At 65.4% G+C, this 22,309-nt stretch overlaps 13 protein-coding genes across 13 annotated transcripts; 7 read left to right on the top strand and 6 right to left on the bottom strand.

The window, feature by feature from the left end:
- Positions 1 to 30: 30 nt before the first annotated feature.
- Positions 31 to 419, bottom strand: MICPUN_62298 (predicted protein; the record flags this gene model as incomplete). The annotated part of the gene is made up of 2 exons (XM_002504766.1): positions 31 to 207; positions 369 to 419. 2 exons carry the CDS (start codon positions 417 to 419, stop codon positions 31 to 33), a joined length of 228 nt encoding a protein of 75 aa, XP_002504812.1.
- Positions 420 to 538: 119 nt separating this feature from the next.
- On the top strand, positions 539 to 1,905 carry MICPUN_62297 (predicted protein; the record flags this gene model as incomplete). Its single annotated transcript, XM_002505073.1, has 2 exons — positions 539 to 709; positions 799 to 1,905. 2 exons carry the CDS (start codon positions 539 to 541, stop codon positions 1,840 to 1,842), a joined length of 1,215 nt encoding a protein of 404 aa, XP_002505119.1. The 3' UTR covers positions 1,843 to 1,905.
- Positions 1,906 to 1,993: 88 nt separating this feature from the next.
- Positions 1,994 to 2,716, top strand: MICPUN_62296 (predicted protein; the record flags this gene model as incomplete). The annotated part of the gene is made up of 1 exon (XM_002505072.1): positions 1,994 to 2,716. One exon carries the CDS (start codon positions 1,994 to 1,996, stop codon positions 2,714 to 2,716), a length of 723 nt encoding a protein of 240 aa, XP_002505118.1.
- A 365-nt stretch (positions 2,717 to 3,081) lies between these two features.
- MICPUN_70678 (predicted protein) lies at positions 3,082 to 3,666 on the bottom strand (the record flags this gene model as incomplete). Its single annotated transcript, XM_002504765.1, has 1 exon — positions 3,082 to 3,666. A coding segment is annotated over one exon (585 nt), but the record flags the coding sequence as incomplete, so codon positions are not given.
- A 419-nt stretch (positions 3,667 to 4,085) lies between these two features.
- On the top strand, positions 4,086 to 5,432 carry MICPUN_86589 (predicted protein; the record flags this gene model as incomplete). Its single annotated transcript, XM_002505071.1, has 2 exons — positions 4,086 to 4,363; positions 4,454 to 5,432. The coding sequence occupies 2 exons, from the start codon at positions 4,086 to 4,088 to the stop codon at positions 5,430 to 5,432; spliced, it is 1,257 nt and encodes a 418-aa protein (XP_002505117.1).
- A 1,333-nt stretch (positions 5,433 to 6,765) lies between these two features.
- MICPUN_106215 (predicted protein) lies at positions 6,766 to 8,271 on the top strand. Its single transcript, XM_002505070.1, has 2 exons — positions 6,766 to 7,351; positions 7,816 to 8,271. The coding sequence occupies exons 1-2, from the start codon at positions 6,927 to 6,929 to the stop codon at positions 7,853 to 7,855; spliced, it is 465 nt and encodes a 154-aa protein (XP_002505116.1). The 5' UTR covers positions 6,766 to 6,926; the 3' UTR covers positions 7,856 to 8,271.
- Positions 8,272 to 8,285: 14 nt separating this feature from the next.
- Positions 8,286 to 14,378, bottom strand: MICPUN_86297 (predicted protein; the record flags this gene model as incomplete). Its single annotated transcript, XM_002504764.1, has 4 exons — positions 8,286 to 8,786; positions 8,874 to 10,760; positions 11,040 to 13,763; positions 14,022 to 14,378. The coding sequence occupies 4 exons, from the start codon at positions 14,376 to 14,378 to the stop codon at positions 8,286 to 8,288; spliced, it is 5,469 nt and encodes a 1,822-aa protein (XP_002504810.1).
- A 340-nt stretch (positions 14,379 to 14,718) lies between these two features.
- MICPUN_86311 (predicted protein) lies at positions 14,719 to 15,207 on the top strand (the record flags this gene model as incomplete). The annotated part of the gene is made up of 2 exons (XM_002505069.1): positions 14,719 to 14,814; positions 14,869 to 15,207. The coding sequence occupies 2 exons, from the start codon at positions 14,719 to 14,721 to the stop codon at positions 15,205 to 15,207; spliced, it is 435 nt and encodes a 144-aa protein (XP_002505115.1).
- A 46-nt stretch (positions 15,208 to 15,253) lies between these two features.
- MICPUN_109108 (predicted protein) lies at positions 15,254 to 15,965 on the bottom strand. The gene has a single exon (XM_002504763.1). It carries the CDS (start codon positions 15,808 to 15,810, stop codon positions 15,325 to 15,327), a length of 486 nt encoding a protein of 161 aa, XP_002504809.1. The 5' UTR covers positions 15,811 to 15,965; the 3' UTR covers positions 15,254 to 15,324.
- Positions 15,966 to 16,187: 222 nt separating this feature from the next.
- MICPUN_62288 (predicted protein) lies at positions 16,188 to 16,983 on the top strand (the record flags this gene model as incomplete). The annotated part of the gene is made up of 2 exons (XM_002505068.1): positions 16,188 to 16,903; positions 16,962 to 16,983. The coding sequence occupies 2 exons, from the start codon at positions 16,188 to 16,190 to the stop codon at positions 16,981 to 16,983; spliced, it is 738 nt and encodes a 245-aa protein (XP_002505114.1).
- A 93-nt stretch (positions 16,984 to 17,076) lies between these two features.
- Positions 17,077 to 18,164, bottom strand: MICPUN_62287 (predicted protein; the record flags this gene model as incomplete). The annotated part of the gene is made up of 2 exons (XM_002504762.1): positions 17,077 to 17,765; positions 17,870 to 18,164. The coding sequence occupies 2 exons, from the start codon at positions 18,162 to 18,164 to the stop codon at positions 17,077 to 17,079; spliced, it is 984 nt and encodes a 327-aa protein (XP_002504808.1).
- Positions 18,165 to 18,338: 174 nt separating this feature from the next.
- MICPUN_62286 (Ca2+:Cation antiporter family) lies at positions 18,339 to 20,745 on the top strand (the record flags this gene model as incomplete). The annotated part of the gene is made up of 1 exon (XM_002505067.1): positions 18,339 to 20,745. One exon carries the CDS (start codon positions 18,339 to 18,341, stop codon positions 20,697 to 20,699), a length of 2,361 nt encoding a protein of 786 aa, XP_002505113.1. The 3' UTR covers positions 20,700 to 20,745.
- An 11-nt stretch (positions 20,746 to 20,756) lies between these two features.
- On the bottom strand, positions 20,757 to 22,169 carry MICPUN_62285 (knox-like protein; the record flags this gene model as incomplete). The annotated part of the gene is made up of 1 exon (XM_002504761.1): positions 20,757 to 22,169. One exon carries the CDS (start codon positions 22,167 to 22,169, stop codon positions 20,757 to 20,759), a length of 1,413 nt encoding a protein of 470 aa, XP_002504807.1.
- Positions 22,170 to 22,309: the final 140 nt, after the last annotated feature.

The raw sequence follows: 22,309 nt of genomic DNA, 5'->3' as shown, positions 1-22,309 counted from the left end.
ACATCGCGAGAGCCTAGTCTTTGTCTGTCGTCATTGCTTGGAGACTGCGCCTTTGTTCTCGCCGTCGCCCTCCTCCGCCTGTGACACCAGATCCTGGACGGACCTCTCCAGGTCGTCTATCCGCTCGCCCATCTCGTCGATGCGGTTGATGATGCTGTCGCTCATCTGCTGGAAACGCGACTGCATCTGCGTCAGCAGGTTCTGGACCTGCGTCGGGTTTCGGGGGCGGGAGAGGCGGGCGATCTCAGGCGTCCGCTCGACGAAATGGGGGGACGACTTTGAAAAAACGGGGGGCGAGCCGAGCGCCGCGCGGCGTCGTGGAAAGCGGGGCGTCACGCGGGCTCGGAGGGGGCGGGCGGGGCGCTCACAAAGGCGGTAAGATCCGCGGTGGACTGGGGTCCCTCTCCCTGGTTGCTCATGTCGGCCTCGACCGCGCGCCAGCAAGTGCCGCGGCCGGGAGAGAAACGACACTGGCTCGAGCGCGACGACCAGACGGGAACACGGGAATCTCGTCCGCGATATTTGGATACGGTCACTGATGGTGAGGCAGACCAGGCGCCAAAGACCCGTCTGCGCCTGCGGTCGCCTTCACGAAGGACAAGAGGGCCTGTGCGGACTCGTCTCCCAGGCTTCATCCGTCGTCCCCACCGACATCGCCGTCGCGAGGAGCTCGCTGACCATGGCGCCGTCCTACCCACCGGTGCCCAAGGTGCGCGCGGAACAAATCCCAACCGCCAGATCCGTCCAGATCGCCGGCTCGCCTCGCGTCCTGACGTTCCACCCGTCTCCGTTCGACAGAATTGCACCGTCACCGGCGGCATGGGATTCGTCGGCCGCCGCCTCGTCGAGATGCTCGTCGAGCGCGGCGCCACGCGCGTCGTCGCCTTCGACATCGCCCCCAAACCGGAAGACGCGGGCGACGATCCGCGGATCGTCTGGATGCAGGGCGACCTCACCAATCCGCGCGACGTGGACAAGGCGTGCGAGGGCAGCGAGTGCGTGTGGCACATCGCGGCGCTCGTCGGGCCCTATCACGCGCTCGACATGTACATGAAGGTCAACTACCAGGGCACCGTCAACGTCATCGACGCGTGTAAGAAGCACGGCGTCAAGAAGATCGTCATGTCGTCGTCCCCCTCCACGCGGTTCGACGGGAACGACATCAACGGTCTCAAGGAGACGGAGCTCAAGATCCCGAGAAAGTTCCTCCAGGCGTACGCGGAGAGCAAGTGCAAGGGCGAGGAGGCGTGCATGGCGGCGTGCGACGGCGAAAACCTGTTGACGGTGGCGGTGGCGCCCCATCAGGTGTACGGCCCGCGCGACATGCTCTTCCTCCACAACTTCCTCCTCAACGCGAAGCGCCTGAGGGTCTTCGGCGACGGCGAGAACCTGGTGAGCGTATGTTACGTCGATAACTACTGCCACGGGCTCATACTGGGCGAGAGGGCGCTGTACCCGGGCTCCCCCGCGCTTCGCAACTTTTACATCTGCACCGACGGCAAACCGGTGAAGCTCTGGCCGTTCATCGACCGCGCGCTGATGGACGTGCTCGGTCAGCCGTCTCTGTTCACCAAGTTCAAGCTGCCCGGGTGGAGTTTCATGTACCCGCTGGGGTACTGCGTGGAGAGCATCGGGGCGTTGCTGGGCAAGAAGTTCAAGCTCACCACGTTCTCCGTGCGCATGTTGTTGATCAACCGGTGGTTCGACCCGTCGCTGAGCAAACGGGACCTCGGGTACGAGCCCATCGTGGAACCCGAGGAGGCGTGGCGCAGGACGGTGACGTGGTTCAAGGAGGAGTGGATGCCGGTGCACGGACCGCAGCCGGAGTTCCAGAGCTTCTAGACGCGACGGGAAACGTCCGCGATAGCACCGCAAATTTATTCAACGAGTCATCGACCTGACAACGCTGTGACGAGTCTCCATCTGTGCACGCAACCAACTTCGGCTTATCCGCAGCGCGCGCGGAGGTCACTTCCAGCCGTCGCTTGGGACCATGTCCGCCGCGGCCCTCACGATCACCGCCCCCGCGATCACCGCGCGCGCGGTCCGCGGGACCGGCGCGCGCGCGCCTTCCCGCGGCTCCGCCGTCGTCCGGCGCGCCACCATGAAGGGCGCTCCGGACACCGCGCTGAGCTCGGCGAATCAGATCACCGACGACGACGTGTCGTCCTGGGAGGAGATCGACCGCCAGATCTTCAACATGTGCGCCAAGTACGCGGGCGACAGCAGCGTCAACCCCCGCATCATGGCCGCCACCGAGCTCGGCCGCGACAAGACCTACGAGGCTCTGGACGACATCACCGTCGTCGAGGTGTACCAGGCGGCGTACGACGGCGGCCTGGACGAGTGCACCACGATCATCGACACCCACCTTCGCATGCTCGCCGAGTGCATCATCCAGGACGACGTCGAGCTGGTGCGCGCTGTGTACGACAAGTTCCGCAGGCTCCCGCCCCTCCTCCAGAAATCCTCCCTCATCGCCACCGCGGCGGTCGCCGAGGCTGGGCTCCTCTTTGTCAGGGAGGAGTACGAGCTCGTCGAGGCCATGCTGCGAGACGAGGTCGGCGGCGACGACGCGTCGGAAGAGGCTAAGATGGAGTACGACAAGTCGAAGGTGATCATCGACGTGATGGACAGGGTCATCGCGGTGATGCACGAGGAGAAGGGGGAGGTCAACGGCGAGATCGTCTCGTCCATGCCCTCCGTCGCCAAGTGATGAAGCGAGAGATTGGATAAGGCGATAGCACTATTAGGGGGAGAGAGTGGGGCATCGGCGGGGAGACGGTTAGGACGCCCTCCGGCCGCGCGGCCGGGGACGCAGCACGCAGCGCGCATTGAAATTCAATACGTATTCGATATAAGCGAAACACGCGTCTGCGCGAGATTTCGCGAAAGGTTTCCCCTGGGCGCCGCGCGACGACGAGGTGCTAATAAAAAACTTGTGGTGAGGAAAGAATTTGACGATCGAGACGGGGGACCCACGTGGACCGTTCGTCACTGGAACGTGCCCAGCTCCGACCCCGGGGCGCCGTACACCAGCGCGTGGAACGCAAACACGAAAAACAGCAGCCCGCCCGCCACCGCCACCAGCCGCTGGCTGATTCTCAGCGCGATGATCCTACCCCCGACCACCGCCAGCCCGGTGCAGAACGCGTGCCCGATTGTTCCCCCGATGGCCACGCCGTATGGGTTCTTGTGCGCCGCCAACGCGATCGTCGTGATCTGGCTCCGATCCCCCCACTCCGCGAGGAAGGTCAGGACGAAAGCCTCGAGGAAGATGGGCGTGCACACCCTCCCGAGGATCCGTCGTACCCGTCCCATCATCCGCCCCTGGCCCCCCGCGCCCGCTTCGAGCTTCTCCTCCACCTCCTGCATCTCCTCCTGGATGCTCGCGTTGGGATCCGCCCGCCACGCGATGTACAGGAGACGGCACCCGAAGAAGGTGTACAAGACGAACGCGCACTTGTTGACGACGTTCTGGGAGATGAGGTTCGGGACGATGAGCCCGAGCGCGGTGGACAGGACGGTCATGACTGCGAGCGCGCCGAGCGCGCCGGCGAGGATGATGACCCGCGGGTGCCGCATGGCCATTATGGCGGCGATGATGAAGGTCTCGTCGCCGAGCTCGGAGACGAGAATCATGGAGATGGAGCTGAGGAACGCGTCCTTGAACCCGCCGTCGCCGCCGTTGTCCACGAACGGGTCCCCGCGCCCGCCGGCGTGGAGGCGATCGGCCCTGTCGGTCCCGAGGCCGCCGCGGGGGTGGTGGAGGCCCCCGTCGCGAAAGCCCACGGACGAACGCGCGGCGTCGGCCACGCGGAACGTCGCGAGCACCGCCGCGCACAGCGCCAGGGTCGTCAGCCAGCGCGCGGTATCGCGTCTCGCCATCGTCGCGTCGGGAAAGCAATGGCCTCCGCGGTGGTTCAAACTGGGTTAAGAAGAGTGTTTTGAGCCTCTCCGCCAGAGTTGCGCCCCTGTGCGGTTGTAAACGCTCCTTCCACCCGCACAAGTCGGGAGCGCGCGACGGACGACGCATCGCGGGCCCCGGTCGGTTTCACCCGGCTTCGAGACTCTCCGCGTCGCGCATGAAGCGGTTCTTCCAGCCGGCGGTCCCGGACCCGAGCAAGCGCGCCAAGGGTTCGGGCGACGACCCGACGGGATTGGGAGGAACCGCCAAGGGATTGGGCGACAACGACAAGAGGTCAGATCCGCGCAGCTTCGTCACCTGGAACGCCAACTCGCTGCTGGGCAGGCTTCGCAAGCAGCCGGACAAGGACGCGCTGTTCGAGTACCTCCGTGAGAAGGATCTGCCGGACGTGATATGCGTCCAGGAGACGTGGCTGCCGGCGGCGGCTCCCAACCGGTACGTCTTGGCACCCCCCCAACAATCTGGTGCCCACATTTACTACATCGATCCGACCCGTCTCGCCCACTCCCCGTATGAATTCACCAGGCGCGGGACGCTCAAGGACGACACCAAAGCCGCGAGGGAGGACGCCGCCCTCATCCACCTCTGCCTCCGCCAGAAGCCCCTCAGCGCCTACCGCCCCTACTGGTCCTGCGCCGACGTCAAGCGAGCAGGGTGCGCGGTGCTCGTAAAGAAAGACGTCGACGTCGTCTCCGTGCGGCGGAGTTTAACGGCTTCAAACGGCGCAAACGGCGACGTCGCGCACGACGAGGGCAGGGTGCTGCTCCTCGAGTTCCGTTCGTTCGTCCTGTTGAACACGTACGCGCAGAACAACGGGTGGACGCAGGAATCGTTCGCGAAGCGCCGGCGATGGGACGCGGAGGTGCACGCGTTCATCGCGGGAAACACGGCTGGCGCGACGCCTCGGCCCCGGTTTGACGACTCGGACCTGAACGCCACGAGCCGCCGCTTCAAGCCGCTGATGTGGACCGGGGACCTGAACGTGTGCCACAAAGAGATCGACGTCACCCACCCGCGATTCTTCGCGACGCAAAAGCCGGAGGGGCGCAAGGGGAAGCCGCCGCCGGAGACCCCGACAGATCCCGGCGACTGCGGCCAACCCGGATTCACGCGCAACGAGCGAACGCGGTTCGAGCGACTCGTCACCGCCCACGCGCTCGTCGACGCGTACAGACGGCAGCGCGGTGACGTTAAGGACGCGATGACGTGGATGGGACATCCGGGCGTCGTCGCCGTGGGCAAGTACCGCGGCATGGGCATGCGTCTGGACTACTTCTTCGTGGAGACGGAGCTCGCGAATCGCGTCGAGGTTTGCGAGCAGGCGACGGACGGGATGGGGCTCGCGGCGATGGCGGAGCGGCCCGCGTCCGCGTTTTTCGGGAGCGATCACTGCGCGGTGTACCTACGACTGAAAGATGTGCCTCTCGATGGCGCGCACGATGGCGGGGACGGGAGTGGGAAGAGCGACGGGGAGGGCGCGACGACGCCGACGGTTGGGACCTAAACTACGATACAAATTCAATCGACGGTTGCTACGCTCGGAGTCACGACCGGACCCCGGCTTTCCCCGCCTGCCCGGCGCCCGCCTCCGCCGCCGCCAACGCCGCCGCCCGATGCTCCCGCCGGGGAGGCACGCCCACCACGTGCCCCGGCCCCGCGCCCTGCGTGATCGCCGCCACGATCTCCCGCCGCAGGTCCATCGCCTTGTTCGACAGCAGATCCTTCGGCCGCGTGTTGAGCAGGTACGCGTCCAAGCCGCCCGCCTTGTCGATGCACCGGAGCGCGTGCGCGGTGACGTTGACGGAGACTAAACGATCGAGCACCTCGCTGTACAGGCGCTTGCGGTGCGAGTTTGGCTTCCACGTCCTGCGCGTCTTGTTGCCGCCGTCCTCGCTCACGTTGTTGCCGTGCTTGACGTTCCGCCCCGCGTAGAGCCCGTCCTTCACGCGCTTCGCGACGATGCGCCCGAAGTTCGTGATGTTCCCCATCCCGCCCCGGATCTGCGAGACCGACATGGCGTCGCGAACCGTGCCCCGAGGCCGACGCGAGCTCAGCCCGGCGCGCGGTGAAGAGTGCCCCGTGGCTGACGAAAACCTGCCGCCCTAATCGTGAAAAACCATCGCGCGCACTCCCGCGGTGCGGCTGGGACCCAGACCCGTGTCGCGCTCGTTGTCGTGAGGAGGCGACGAGATCAGACTGTCCGCCTGTGCTTTTTGGTTCTCGCGATATATCTCCCATGATATCCTATGATTTTTTTGCCTTGCCGCCAAATCCGTTTACGGCAATTAAGCTCCCTTGACAAAACTAGACGACAGGCAGAACCAAAACGCGACAGGCAGCGGCGGACGGCCCGAACCACAAAAAGCCGAACTGCGGACCACTTTCAATAATAAAACGTGAAAACTTAACCGAACGCCGACGTGTTTGCGCCTCAGAATTTTACCTCCGAATGCAGATTTCGAACGAATTCGACTCCCAATCCCGAAAAGCGCCGCGTGAGGCCCGACACGTCCAATCACAGCTTGCCGAACCGTGAAATTGGGCATCGCGGCCCAGTAGAAATCGATATTGCCGCCATAACTGTTTGACGCGACTCGGTCGTGCTTTCGAGATTCGACGCCAAAAATCGCCAAAAAACCGGGAAACCGAATCGAGAGGGTCCATCGAGAACGCGATTGGCTGCAGGGCGGCAAGATAAGGAAAACGTGCGACGTTTTGACCAATCGCGACTCGCGAAAGGAACGCGCACTTTGCCCGGAAAAGCGACGTTCGCTTTATCACGCTTTTCTCTCACGTTGAGAAGGTTGCTTTGCCGGAAGAGCGGTCACTTCGACCAACGCACGGCGGAGGGCCCGGAAGACGCGCGAAGCGACGCGCGTTCGCCAGAGGCTTTCGACCGTCGAGCAGAGGGTTTCGCTCGCGCGTTTGATACCGCGCCAAGCGGTCGCGCGTCTCGCGGAGGGGGCGTCAAAGAGGGGAAGGGGCGGATCGCCAAAAAATGCTCGCGACACAAGGCGACTCGGGCGAGTCGTACTGGGACGGGACCGCGATGCGGCGGGTCGGGTCGGTTCCGGCGCTGCGCGTCATCGGGTTCGAGGCGAGCGAACACATTCAGGGGTTACGGGTTCACAGCAACACCAGCCCGCCGCTCGTGTCGAGCCCGCTCGCGCGCCTGCTTTCGTTACCGGCGGACTCGAAGGGCGGAGATGGACGTGACTGGAGCGGGTACTCCTCGCGGAGCTCGGGCGACTCCGGTAACGACACGCTGTCGCGGTCGCTCAGCAACGACCACATCATGAGCACGACGTCCTCCACGAACAGCGACCAGGGGAACAGCGAGGAGGACTTGGAGCTCCACATGTTCACCGCGCCCACGGCGCCCATGGACATCCCGTTCGCCCGGGGGCACCGGCACTTCAGGAGGTGAGAGATTCCCAGCCCGTTTGCTAAACCCGAACCGGTTCCCGTATCGGTAGGATTGGGCGAAAAGAAAATTGGCGCGTAATCGCGGCCCGTTCGTCGCGCTGTCGGGCGCGACGTCCGATGTTTTTCGCGATCTTGGATGCGCGTTCCTCGATCCACGGCTTCGCCCGTGATCCTCCGGGGTTCCGCGTCGACATCCACGCGTCGCGCCTCGGAAGAGCCCGAGCTTCGATTTAAACACGGGTTTCCCGGTTCAACCGTCCCGTTCAGCTTGCTTTTTACCACCGGTTCGACCAATCCGGTTCATTGATTTTGACGACGGGGTCTCCACGACGGGGTAGTCAGGGAACTTTCTCCAGTTTTTGGATGACGTTTTTACCAGACTGCAAAGCTGTGCGATCTTTTTTTTACGACCCAACTTTTTCTCACGAACCCGCTCCTCCTCGCTCCTCCTCACCTCACAGGAACAACATCTCCCGCGAGAAGCAGCCTAGGAGAGTCTAGGCGAAGGGGGACCACATGAGACGACCTACAACACTGTACAACACCATATTATTTTTTGGAGGGGCGTCTGCGCGCCGAGAGCTTTGAGCACAAAGCCCCCGGCGCGCGGCGCGCCCCCCCCAACGGTCGCAACACGCATCCCATGCGGAACCCCTTCATCACGACGAGACGATCGAGCTCGAGATCATCGGCGTTACCATCGCGGTGCCCTGAAATTCTTATTATCATCACCATTCTTTATCACCTGTATTCTTTTAAGGACTTTTACCATCATTAGTTTAGTTTTAAAGACCCGCGCGCCATTAAGAGCGGCGCCGGCAACACCCTGTTGTTTGTGTTTCACGAGAGACGAAGAAAGATGTGCTTTGACGACGTGCGACTTATTTTGTGAATGAAAACACGAGAAACGTATCGAACTCCTTCGTCTCCTTCATCCCCTTCGTCGACTCTTACCCAACGAACCGATCACGAGCGGACCGATCTTCGCGGTGAAAACCTCCCCGAGCACCCTGCTCACCTCCGCCGGGGCGTGCTCGCACCTCACCAGCGCCGTCAACGCCGGAAACGCCTCCCCAACCTTCTCCGCAAACAAGTCGTCCGAGAACCTCGCCAACGCCTTCAACGCGTCCACCGCGAGCGGCGCCCTCGCGTTGATCTCGTCCCTCGCCTGGGCGACGACATGAGCCTCGCCGCCCTCGCCCGACGCGAGCCGCGCAAAGTCGCGGAGGATTCGCATCGCGAGACCGGCGAGGCGGTGGCGCGACGCCGCCGCCGCCGCAGCCTGCGCGTCGCTCTGCGACGCATCGTCCCCTACGCCCTTCGTTCCCCCACTCGCGCTCCCGGGCTCCTCCCCGGCGGTGTGCAGGTGGAGCAACACCGCGAGCGCCGCCTGCGACGCCTCCACCTCGAGCGCGACGAGCGGCGGGTCCGGGAGAAACCTGAACGCGCCGACGACGCCGCCGCGGCCCGTCGACCCGGACCCGGACCCGTGTGAACCGTATGAACCGACGGCGTCCAGGAGGGACGGGCGCTCGGCGACCGCCATCGCCGCCGCCGCCGTCGCCCGCGCCAGCCGTCCGCACAGCTCGCCGTCGCCGTTGACGTCCGCGGCGTGCGCGGCGCATCGTTCCAGCGCTGACGTCAGCGTCTCCAACCTCCCCGCGCTCATCCGCCGACCGTGCCGAAAGTACGCCTCAGCCGCGGCGCTCACCAGCAGACGCTGCGTGGAGGCGTGGCACGCGCACGTGCCGCTCGCCCTCAGCCACGCGCTCGGGTGCGTGCCGAGGACGACGGCAGCCTCCATCTCCGCCGTCATCTCGACCTTAACGCCGTTGGAAGCGGACGGCACCATGTCGCCCGACGCGTTCTCCTTGACCAGTCCCTTCGCATCCGGCGCCGTCTTGTTCATCGCGTCGGCGAGCGCGTCGATGGCGATGGTCCACGCGTTTTCGTCGAACCTGTGGCCGGCGCCGAGCAATAGGCGGGACAGGGCGCCGATCCCGCACGCCGCGAGAGCCTCGTGGTTCTTCACCGCCAACCCGGACAGCAGCGCCAGAAACTTGGGCAGGATGTCCGGCGACTGCGTCACCGCCGGGTAGAACTGCGCGGTGAGGTCCACGACCAGCTCCAGGCAGTGCTGGCAGGTTTGGTACAGCCACGCGTCCGCCTCGGCGTTTCGGTCCCACGGGGGGGGTTTGTGCCTGGGATGCGCGGGCGGTTTCCCGGCGGACGGGGGTGAGTGCGGGGATTGTTGGACGAATGGGGAGGCGGTTTGGACGTCGGCGTCGCAAACCTCGGCTCGGACGTGGTCAAACACGGGCATCAGGATGCTCTCGTAGACCCTGGCCCAGAACCCCGGCGAGAAGTGGTCGCCGTGGAACTTGAGTATGTCGAACAGGACCTCGAGCGCGCTTCGTCGTATGTCCCGCCTCGCGTCGAAGGTGAGCTCGGACAGGCCCGCCAGGAGCGGGAACCAGTAGCTCAGGTCGAGCTCCGCATCCGTGAAGTCCGTCGCGCCCCTCTCCCGTTCTCGCGGCTTCTTCGGGGACCTGGACGAGTCGCGGTGGTCGGGCGATCCCGGCGGGGTGTTGAACGCGCCGTCGGTGTCGTCGGCGGCGTCGTCCCCGAGCTGCGCGAGCTCCAACTTCCCGAGGCTGCCGTCCGCGAGCTTCAACGCGCAGAACCGCAAAAAAGCAATCGCGTTGAGGCAAACCTCCTCGGGCGCCGTGGGCGAGTTGGTGAACGCGATGAGGCAGTTTACGCAGTCGGTAAACGTCGTCGCGTCCGTCTCGGTGATGTGCTCGAACTGATCGCGGATTATCCTCTCGATCGTCTCGAAGGCGAGTTGCACGACGGCGCGCTCCTCGTCGTTGGCCGCGGCGGTGAAGATCATGAACATGCTCTTCCAGCCGCTCTTGACGTTGTCCACGTGCCCGCTCACCATCTGCGACGTGCATCGTATGATCAGCTCCCTGATCTCCGGCGCGTCGCTCTGCCGCATCAGCACGACGAACGGCCTGAGAAACTCGTTCTGGAACGAGTAGTTCGCCAGCTCTCCCCGCTCCAAAAATTTCATCGCGAGCTGCCGCAGAGAATCCACGACGTACTGCGCTATTCGCAGGTTCGAGTGGCATCCAACCTCGGCGAAGAAATCCGCGAGCACGGACCACATCCTGCTCCATATGATCCTCGGTCGGATGCTCATGTTCATCACCGCGATCTCCACGAGCTTTGCGAGCGAAAACACCCGCGGGGACCTCGCGCCGAGCTCCTCCCTCGCAACCTCGCAGAGCGCCCGCACGAATTCAATCACCGCCTCGGAGTCGAGCTGATCGGTGCTGCCGAAGACCACTGACGCGTCGTCGGGGGTGAGGGCCTCGAGGATCTCCTTGGGCGGAGGTTCAAACTCCAGGTCGTGGAGGAGGAACTTGTCCACGGGCGGCTCGGGCTCGGGCTCGGGAGGCGGCGCCGACGAAGGGGACGATGCAACCCCGGTCGGGGCGCCGTTTTCCGTCTTTTTGTTGACGCTCGCCTTTTTTAGGTGCGCAAAGGGCGATTCGTCGCCGCTCCCGCCTCCAAACATCCCCGACATCGACGTCGTCGGCATCATGAACGACAGTCCGCCCAAGCCGGAGGACGAGGACGACGGAGACGGCGCCTTGGCCCCGCCTTGGCCCGTGATGACGGCGGGGGACCCGAAACGACCGCCAGACCCTAAGCCCTTCCCGCTCTTCCGGAACAGCCGACTGGCGCCGCCCCTCTTGCCTCCGCCGTCGCCGCCGCCCAGCCCCTCGCCGCCCCTGTCGCCGTTGGACATTTCGTCGGTAAACAGGGAGACGTCGTCGAAGCCCATGGCGTAGTTGTACAGCCTGTCGTATCGCGACACCGCCTTGAGGCAGTGCGTCCACGCGCCGCCGAGGGTGTTGGCGTTATCCATCCCGACTTTCAGCAGCTCGCGCATGGCGACCACGTTCTTGCCCCTCAGCGCCCCCGGGGAGTGTAAGGACGTGAGGTTAGCGAGCGGGAGCACGAACGCGTCCCGCGTCTCCGTCATGCCCGTCACGCACGTGAGGTGGATCATGCGGCTGAAACCGGCGAGCGCCGCGTCGACGGTGGCCGGGGCTTCGGAAACCTCGAAGGACATGGAGAACACCGCGAGCATCGCCGGCCACGCGACGTCTAGCATGGGCCTGACGCACGAGGGGTCCGTGGCGGTCTGAAACCGACCGTTATCCCGTTTGGCGCGCTCCCGCACCTCCTCCATGAACCCGCTGGCGTCGACCATCTGTTCCCTCTTGGTCGCCCCGAACATCATCTGCGACAGCACGTCCATGCCGAGCCTGTTGCTCATGTCCTTCATCGTGCGGTTGAAGGAGCTCGCGCCGTCCTTGGCGTTCATCTCCGCCTTTTGCGCGAGCAACTCCGGGTCCTCGTCCTTCATGCGAATCTCGTTGTTCACGATTCGATCGTAGAGGTTTTCGAGGTGCTCCTTGGGTAAGTCCGCGCCGTCGTCGATGCCGCGGTTGTTTCGCAGGAAACCCTCCTTCGTCATCTTGTTCTTCACCTGCGGGTTGTGTGCGTCGGTGTTGAGCATGATCACCGAGAAGGCGAGCACGTACGCGGTGTCCGCCGATTTGTACTCGCCCGGGTTTTGCTTGCAGAACCTCTCCGCGAACTTCTCCATGAGCCGATCAATCTTCTGCGACTCCCCGGGTAGTCGGAAGCCTTCCAGAAATTTTCTGATGCCCTCGTCGAGGGTCTGGTCAGTGAAGTCCATCGCGTCGACGTACGCGTGCATCACCGACAGCATCGGCTCGTCCCGCTCGCCCAGGTAGTCGCCTATGACCGTCTTGTCGAGATCCGGGGTGTGCCGCAGAAACGCGGCGATTTCCTCTGGCGTCTCCCCGAGCCGCCCAATCTTCTGCATCAGCGCGACGCCCTTCTTGGGTTTCTTGTTGAACAGCGCGATGGCCCGCTGGTACTCCGCCTTGCTCGCCTTGGCGCGCTCGATGCCGACCACCGCGCTCTCGTTCCCCCCCCCCGGATTCGCCTCCTCTCCGTCGTCTTCGCCTTCCTCGGTTCTCGAAGCTGCGAGTTTTCGAGCCTTGGCCGCCGCATCCGCGGCGGCTCCGACGCCCAGCTTATCGTCCACCCACCCGCCGAGGGTCTCCAGGAGCTTGGTTATGCACCCGAGCGCGTCGGCGGCGAGCATGCTCTCCCGCGCGAGCTCCTGACCGGTCTGTTCGGCGACCCCCGGCAGACCTTGCGCGACCCTCACCACAGAGTTGACGGTCCGCTCGAAGAGGTTGGAGGAGTCCAGGTCGCAGTCGTAGTTGACGAAGAGGTCCACGAGGAGCTGCGCGTCGCCGCAGAGCTTACGGTGGCACTGCAGCAGGATCTGCCGCTGGGTGTACGGCGCCAACGGAGCGCCGATGACAACCTCCAGCGGCTTGAGCATGAGGAGCGGATAAAAGTAGCCAATCTCGGGCTTGAGCGCCGAGCGAAATTTCTCGAGAAGCGTGAGGAAGATTGACAGCGACAGCTGGTACGCCACCGGCACCCCCGGCGCGGCGTTGGTCACCACGGCGTCGCAGACGTACTCCTTCGTCGCGTCCACGAACCGCCTGGTCGACGCGAACACCGGACCCGCGTTCGCGAGCAGAATCTTCAGCAACTCCAGCGACAGTGTCTTCCCCCGGAGCACCGCTGGCACCGTCAGGTCCCCAGCCTTTTTGGCGAGCTTGCACAGCGCGCGGAACACGAGAAACGCGTCGTTCTCCAGCGTTTTCCTCGCGCTCAACACCGCCCGCGAACGATCGGTTCCCTCCCCGACGCTGTGCCGCGGCGTGACGCTTCCGCTTCGAACCGAGACGTTCGACTTTGGCGTCGCCGGCTCCGACTCCTCGTCAAACTCTCTGCTCGTCACCTCGTTCTTTCCCCGCGTCTCGTCGACGCACCCGTCGTCGGGTTCCACCGCGCCCACCGCGACGGCGATGCCCGCGATGCTGGCGTTAGTGTCCGCTATGGCCTTGTTCAGCAAACCCTGGACGTATCCGGCGAGGTTTTCGAACGAGTCGTCGCTTGTAGCGGACTTGGTATGTGTCGCGAGATCGTTCTTGCCGAGAAGGTCGGCGACGACGATCGGCGGGGGGAGCGTGGAGGGATCGTCCGTCTCGAGCCTGTGAAACACCACGGTGAGCATCTGCGTCAGCGAAGCCTTCGCGGTGGCTTGGTTCACCTCGCTCTTGCTGCCGAGGTGAACGTTGTAGCACGTCCTCACCACCCTCAGCAGCGCCCTGCCGTGCACCCTGAAACTCCGCGACGAGACCGCGGCGAGCAAACCCTTGAGGCACTCGAGCTCGCACCGCTCGTCGACAATCTCGGCGCCCGCGCATATCAGCGCGACGGCCTCGCCGCAGTGGCGCTCGCGCCGGCTCAGCGGCGCGAGGGGCGGCGTGGGAGGCGGGAGAGGCGTCGACTCGAAGGCACCACCGTTCGGCGTGCGTGGTGGAGGCGGCTTAGACGGCTGCGTCGACTCCGAGGACGCCGCCGGGTCCGACGACGCGACGTTCGCCACCGTCTCGGCGTCGACATCGGCTCCATCGGGCGCGGGGGCGGCTGCGGCGGACGACGCAGACGCCGACGCGGCGGCCGACGCCGACGACACAGCTGGCGCCGAAGAAGCGTCCGCGCCCCCCGCATCTTCGTCGCGAAGGTCGGCGTCTCCGCTGAGCATGCCGTGCGCGATGAGGCGCTGCAGCGCGGCGAGGGCGGCGCGGATCACCTTCGGGGACTTGCTTTCCATGGCGAGTCGCAGCGGCGCGAGGATCTCCTCGACCTGATCGTCCGTGAGGGTCGCCGGAAGCTCCGCGTCCCCGACATCCTCCGCCGAGATCTCAGCCCCAGCGGCGTCCGCGTCCGCGGGCGCCGACGCCACGAACCGTCCCTCGTCCAGCCCTTTCACCAGCTCCTTGAGCCGGGTGATGAGCTCCGCGTGCCTCTTGGAGTTGGCCGCGGCGAGCATCTGCTCACAGCTGTCGCCGAGCACATCCTTCGCGTCCATGGAGCCCCGATCGCCGAGTGCCTAGTACCCACAGACGTCACCCCTGTCGCGGGACCCGAGGAGATGGCCACGTCTCCCCGCGCGCGGAGCGGGAGAGGCGTTCGCGGCGCCGTCTCGCCGCCTCGAGAGTTGTCGAGACGCGACGGATACCGACTCGATCGAACCAGCGAGGCGCGCTCCTCGCTCTGCGAGGTCCCGTCGCCTCACGCGCGTCCGAGGTGTCAATTTTGAGATAAATTTTTAAGCGCGAGGATCTGAGACGGACGGCCCTTCGTCGTCAGAGGACACCGCACCGGGCGCCATGGTGGGCCTCGCCACGTTCATGATCGTCTCGCGCGAGGACGTCCCTTTGTACGAGGCCGACCTGGGTAAGGGCATCGAGGCGTCGTCGTCCGCCGTCGCGCATTCCCCGGGGGGGGGCGCGTCTCCGGCGGGTCATCCCGGGGCGCAGGCGCAGAAACGCGACGACGCGGCGCATCTTCACCAGTTCGTCATGCACGCCGCGCAGGACTTCGTGGAGGAGCGCATGTGGGAGACTAACGGCATGTACCTCAAGCTCGTGGACCGGTTCAACGATCTCTACACCTACGCGTGGGTCACCGCGGGCGGATGCAGGTTCCTGCTCCTGCACGACGCGAGGAACGAGGAGAACGTTCGGTCTTTCTTCGACGAGGTGCACCAGCTGTACTTGCGCGTGGCGCTCAACCCCTTCCACACGCCGCGGACGCCGATCGAGAACGAGGTGTTCGACAGGCGGGTGCGTCAGGCGGCGAGGCGACACTTCCCGTGACGAGAACCCGTCGACCGGCACGAGGCGACCGGAGTAAGAAAACCATAGTCAAAAACTTAGCAACCCCACTATAGCTAGCGAAGCCGACGATACCTACGAGCACCCGGAGCGCGCGCTTCATCGCCGCCTGAACAGGAGGTTCTTCACGTAAGACACCACCGGCACGTTGAACCACACCGACTCGTACCCGCCAGCGGCCAGCGCCCACTTCTTACCGAACGTGTGCACCCGTTTCGTCGGCGCGCCCGAGCCTCCGTCCTCCGCCAGCTCGCCAGCCGCGTGGGTCCACGCCAACACGGACCCGCGCAGGTTGTACGCGTCCACCCCTCTTTCCCGAATGAGCTTCTCCACGTACTTACCGCTCCTGTATCCGATGGTGCAGTACGCCACGACGCGTTCGTGACGGTACTTGGCGTCGAAATCGGACTCGTACTCGAGAGAGGAGATGGATCCGGGGATGGCAGACACGACGCGCTCGTCCGCGGTTCGAACGTCGACGAGGACGTAGGGTTTAGGGTTTCCGGTCCCCGCGTCGCGCATCTGCGCCATCAGAGCCTTCGCGGTGATCTCCGGGACGGACGGGGAGGAAAACTCGGCGACCATGGCCTCGACCTCGGCCGCCCTGCGCGCATCGTCGTCGGGGGAATGCGACATCCTTACGGAAGCGGGGCGCCCTAAGGAGGCGAACCGGCGGGTCCGTCGGCCGGGACTGGTGGGGCGCGCGCCGGAGCTCGAGCGCGCCGGCGCGATGGACCGGAGGACGTGAATCGCGCGAGCGTTCGACCCCGCGCCGCGAGACCCCCGACGCCGACCTCGCGCGCGCGCGTTCGTTGTGAAGTTTGTTAGCGACGCGTTTGGTTTTCTTCCCGCGCTTTTCGCACTTTCAATCGCGCCAGCACCCGACACACGTTCGCGCACCGCGTACACGTACCGCACGACCGAAGTTCACGACCGCGCGGTGAAGAAGGAGCGCTTTCGCGATGGTCGATCCGAGCAAGATGACGGTCGCTCAGCTGAAGGAGGAGCTGGATGCTCGCGGGCTGTCCACCACGGGCAAGAAGGAAGAGTTGAAAGAGAGGCTCATCGAAGCACTCGACGCGAACGAGGAAGAGGATGAGGAGGAGGAGGAGGACATCGGACCGCACTATAAGGAGTGGGACGATAAGAAAGCAGAGGTGTGTGCCCGCTTGGGCATGCCCAGGCAATCCCCGTGCCTTATCATCCGCAGTTACGGCGAAGACAGATCCGACTCGGAAGACGAAAGCCCCCCAACCGCCGACGAGGTGGCCAAGATAAGGGTCATCCTGGGCACCGACGCGCGCATGAAGGCTACCGACCGCGCGATGAAGTTTGCCCAGGGCCAATCTCCCGGAGGGTACGGCTCGGACAGCGACGTGATGGACAGCGACGACGACTACGACGAAGGCTTTTTCTGCTTCACGACGGCGAACAGCAATGCCGTCGTCATGGGCCTGGAGGCCCAAATCAACAAGGCGACCGACGCTAAAAAGCCCAAATCTACACAGTTCGACGAGCTCTCCATGCTCACGTATGCCATCCACTACAACAACATGTGGTTCAACGACAACGAGTTTTGGGAAGAGGGCGACTTGGTGGAGTCCTCGTGCGAGAAGCTCGCGGCGGCGTGGAAGAAGCTCCTCGCGCACTCCGACGAGGAGCTCGGCATCGACCCGGAGTTCACCAGACCGGGGATCGAGGCCTTGCTCGAAAACTTCGACGAGATGCTGAACAAGGATTCGCGGGGTATCGGGGTGAAGTACCCGTTCAGGTGGAGGCCTTGGGCGGGACTTCCAACGCTTCCGTCTCGCCTACTCAGTCTCTTATTCGCTCAGTCTCATAGTTCATCACTCACACGGCTTCCGCCGCCGCCGCCGCCTCTCTCTGCCGTTGCTTCTCCGCCAGCCTCTCCGCCAGCGCCTTCGCGCCCCTCTCCCTTCGTCGCCGCGCCTCCTCCGCGTCCCGCGTCGTCACCCCGGGCTTATCCGTCGACAGCCCGTCGTGCAGCTGCCGCCGCTCGATCGACCTCGCGACCCTCCGCCCGCAGCAACACGCGTGAGCTCCGTCCGCGAACGGCCCGAGCACCGCCGCGGCGTGCGCCGGGAAGAAACTCACAAACTCCATGTGCTCCGAGTCGGGATCCCCGACCTGCCCGTCGGGTCGCGGCTGGTAATATCTCAGGTACACCCACGACGCGTACCCCCCGAAAAACGTAAAGCCAAACTTCTCGAGGTGTCGCCCCGTCGCCGCCGCTAAGAGGGTCATCGCGCCCAGGTGAATCGCGGGAAGGTGCCTGCACTTGAACGTGCGTAAGCCCCGGAAGTTGACGGGCGCGTCCGGCATCAGCTGACGCACGGCGACCAGGAGGGACGCGACGACTCCGTGGAACCCGCAGAACGGCTCGTAAAGCAACTTCTCATCCCTGCGGCCGTAGTAGACGAAGAGCATGGAGACGAAGGCGGCGCACCCGACGCAGGCGGTGCACACGGCGAGGAACCTGCAGTACTCTTTCGCGCCCATGGCGGGCTCCACGATGCGACCTACAGTCCGGTGACGGGGTAGGCGCGGGTGAGACGGGACGATCGGACGAGACGTGTTCAAAGAGAAAGACGCGAGGCGGGATCGGGGAGGAACGCGGACGCACCGGCGAGGACGGCCGCCGCGCAAGAGACGATCAATCCCAGCGGATTGACCTCCAGCCACGATGCCGTGAACACGTTCCACATGTATGGGATGGTCCGCCCGGGAACCAGCGCGACGTGCGCCACAAACTCGGGGGACGCCGCGCCGCAGAGGAACATTGCGATTAAGATGGCGACGGTCGCGCGCGTCGCCTGGGGCACCTTGATGCGCTCGATGAACGCGCCGATGCGGGTGGCTCCGTCCGCAGCAGCGGCGGGCGCCGCGGGGGGGTTGAGAATGGGCTCGATCTCGGACATGAGACGCTGTGCTGGCCTCAAGTGCGGCTCGGCTCGGCTGGTCCAACGTTCGAGTCTTCGTGACTGACAACTTAAACTTGACAGGAAACTCGCCTGCGAAGATGACTGGGAAGAAATTTCAGGGTTGACAGCGACCGAGCCTCTGTCCGCGGCCACAACAGCGGGCTCGACGCCATGTGGGCCAACCCGAGGCGACGATGGGCCGCGTTTGCCTTGGCGCTCGCCGTGATGGCCGCCGCCGGGGTCGGCACGGACGCGGCGGTGGGGATCGGGCCGGAGAAAAGGAATAATGCTCGCGCCCACGTTTTCGGGACGCAGGGTGCGGGCACGGGTCCGCTGCAGGCGCCCAACGAGACGGCGCCTCCTCCCGGCTCGCCCCCTGCGCCGCTCCCTCCGATGCCTCCGATGCCTCCGATGCCTCCGATGCCTCCGATGCCTCCGATGCCTCCGATGCCTCCGAGCCCGGACGCGCCGGACGCACCGCCGGAGCCGTCGGCCCCTTCGCCCCCAGAGCGGGCACCCCCGTCTCCTCCAAACCCCGACGCCCCCGTCGCACCGCCGCCGACGCCGCCGCCGCACCAGGCCAACTCGTCATCGTGGCCCACGCGATGCTCCCCGCGTCGCGTGGCCCCGGAAGATCGCTGCGAGTTCGTCAAAACCACCCCGGCGTGCGTCTCGGAGCACCGCCTCGTGCCGTACCTGACGATGCACTACTGCTGGACCGGGGGCGGAGCGTCGTCCGCCGCGGCGCAGGCGCTCGTCATCGCGTCGCTGTTCTACGTCCTCGCCACCGTCGCGGAGCGGTTCTTCTGCCCGGCGCTGGAGAACATCGCGTCGGCGCTTCGCATCCCCGAGGACGTCGCGGGGGCCACGCTGCTCTCGTTCGGCAACGGCGCGCCCGACTGCTTCGCGCAGATCGCCGCGCTGAGCAGGGACGACGCCGACGCGGTGAGGGAGGGGGTGTCGCTGGCGCTGGGGGCGAACCTCGGCGCGGGGATATTCATATCCGCCGCGGTGTTCCCCATCGTCGTGCTCGTCACGCCGAGCAGGTTCGCGCGGCACAGGCGTCCCATCGACGACGACGACGTTCTCGACGACGACGACGACGCGGATCCGGTCGTTCCGGATGCCACCGGAGGGACTTCCGGAGGGATCTGGAGTCGTTTCGACGCGTGGACGCGACGGGGCGGGGTCGAGGTCGAGCGCCCGGCCTTCGTCCGCGACGTCTGCTTCTACGCCCTCGCGGTGGCGGGCGTCGTGTTATCACTCACCCGCGGGCGCCGGGTGACGAGGACGGAGGCTTTGGCGCTCGTGGGCGTCTACTTGGTCTACCTCGGCGTGCTGCTGATCCCGTCCAGGCTCGCGCGGTTGGTGGCGCACGTGACGAACAGGGGAGCGGAGAGCGACGAGCTTGAGTGGGAGAACGCGCACAGCGAGAGGCTCACCGCGGGTCTGCTGGACGAGGATGATGAGATTGACGACTACGCCGCGCTCATCGAGGATGGCGCTCCCGGGCTGCTCGCGCGATCGAGCGACGGCGGCGGGGGTACCGACGCCTCCGCGGACGATCGGAGGTACCCCGGCGGACGCGGGTCGTCTGGGGTGGGGAACGTGGGACCGGAGCCGTCCACCGCGGCGGAGGAGGATGGGGAATCGGCGGCGGCGGTGGCGGCGGGCGGCTCGTCGCATCATGCGATGAACGCCTCTTTTCTCAGCGACGGGGGCTCCGCCGTGAAGCGGGGGATCCGTAAGGTGACGTCCGTGCTGACCACCGCCGCGGAGGCGCCCGTGGTGACGCTGATCCGTTGCACGATGCCGGACCTCGGCTCGGATCCGGCGAGGCGGTCGCGACTGCTCACGTCGCTCCTGCCGGTGACGGCGCCGCTGTTCTTCGTATTCGTGGAGCGGTTCCTCGGGGTGAACTCGTTGATCACGCCGGCGGGCGCCGCGTACGGGGCTGTTTGCGGCTTGATGGGCTCCGCGTCGCTGTACATCGCGTGGCCGCACGTCAAGTACAGCCGCGTGATGAACGGCATCCTGACCGTGGTGGCGTTCGTCATCTCCGTGACGTGGATGGACGGCACGGCGGGGGAACTTGTTGCGCTGCTCACGGCGCTGGGCAAGATTCACGGCGTGTCGGAGACGCTCCTCGGAGCCACCGTGCTGGCGTGGGGGAACAGCGTCGGAGACATCGTCGCGGACATAACGGTCGCAAAGGAGGGCCACCCGGCGATGGCGATCGCGGCGTGCTTCGCGGGCCCGTTGTTCAACCTGCTCATGGGCCTCTCCGCGGGTTTGGCCATCGCCACCGAGGAACACGGCACGATTGCGGGGATACACCTGGAGAACGAGTTGGTGGTGCTCGCGGGTGCGCTGCTCGTGTCGCTGTCCTTCCAGGCGATCGCCACGCCGCTCATGCACAAGTGGAGGTATAGCAGGGGCATGGCCATCGCGTCGCTCAGCTATTACCTCGTGTTCTCCGTGGTGTACGCGCTCATCTCCGTGGGTGTCCTATTTCCGGGGGACTGGTATTGATACCTCCGTAGTCTATTTAACATAATCTTAGTGACGCATCGATTGATTTCTTCTCACTCACGCCGCCCTGGCCACCTCAAGGAACGCCTCGACGTTTCCGTACTTCTCTAGGATCATGTGCCGGGCCTCCGTTTCGCTGATTGGCTGCGCCTCGTCGCGGTCGAACAGCCTGTGCCAGTGCCGCTTCCGCTGGTTGATGAACCAGTTGTTGATCTGCGTCTGGTTGAGGCCCGCGAGTTTCATCAACGCTCTTTTCGCGTCTTCGCTCGGGTAAGGCCACAGCAGGTTGGCCAGCCACCACTCCTTCAACGTTTTCGTCGCGGAGGACGGCAGCTTTCCCTTCTTCGTCTTCTTCAGAAACTCATCCTTGAGCGCGAGGATGGAGGAGGCGTACTTGCGCTTCAGAGACTTGCGCAGGTCGTCTTCGCGGGTGTCGGGGATCTTGGACTCCTTCGCGGCTTTGCGCCTGCGCCTGCGCACCCACGCGGACGCCTCGTCCTCGTCGCTTCCGCCGGTGTCGGAATCGCTTTCACGTTCCGCGTTGGGTTCTACTTTTACCGACTTTTTGGCAGCCGTCGACACGGGTCTGGAGGTTTTGGCGGAGACGTTCAACGCGTTCAATTTTTTAGCCGCCGTCGCCGCCACGCGAGCCTCCGCCTCTCGACACGCCGCGTCCACCTCGTCGAAACAGGCGCCGAGCTCCTCGGCGTACGCGGTGAGCTCGTCGGTGACGTTGTCCATGAACTCGTCGAGCTCGGCGCCGTACCGACGCACGCACGCGTCCAGCGCGGCTCGCATCGTCCCGCAGGAAACCTCGGTGGCTTCTCGCAGCAACTGTCGCCTGCGTCGGGCGAGCGACGCCTTGGACGTCGCGTCCGCGCCCACCCGGCGGCACGCGAAGTACGCGTCGAGGAGCTTCGGGTACCGCGGGTTCGCGCGCACCGCCGCGCGCATGGCGCCGCGCTCGTCGTCGAGGACACCCTGTGCGTCGGGCGGCGGCCGGGCGGCGGCGGCGGGAGGGGGGACGCCTCCGGTGGGACGGCCCGGATGGACGGATTCGTCAACCGACCACCTCGGTACCCAAGGCGCCAACCCCGCGCGCTCGGCGGCGCCGTCGGGACACCCCGCGCGGCTGCTCGTCGCGAAGCTAAAGGCGCCCGGGGGGAACGATGACCTCGGCGACGACAGCATCCCCCCCGGCGACGTCGGCGGGGCGCTCGACGCGGGCGTGGCGGTTGGGAGCTTGTCGAGGTCGTCGATGGTGGCGATGAAGGTGAGATCGTCGGGGCCGAGGGACGGGAGGGGACCGGCGATGAGCGCGTCGATGTCGGGGAGGGAGAACGCGAAGCCTTCGCCGTCAATGTCGTCGCCGTCCTCGTCGTCTGCGAATGGAGTCCGGGGGAGGGCGACGTGAGGGGCGTCGGGGGGAGGGCGACGTGCCAAAACCGGTGACGGGTCGGGTCGCGTCATTTCATTTCCCAAACACGTCTCGGGCCGTCGCAGCGGACGCGAGCGGGGGTTGCTCGTCGACGACGACGACGACGCGGGACGAGGTAGGGGGGACAAAACGACGCACGGAGGAAGATGTCGTCGTTTCGACCGCGCAGCAT

Source organism: Micromonas commoda, chromosome 11 (assembly GCF_000090985.2).
Source record: "Micromonas commoda chromosome 11, complete sequence".
Classification (NCBI taxonomy): Eukaryota; Viridiplantae; Chlorophyta; class Mamiellophyceae; order Mamiellales; family Mamiellaceae; genus Micromonas; species Micromonas commoda.
This window is presented reverse-complemented; position numbering and strand designations above follow the sequence as displayed.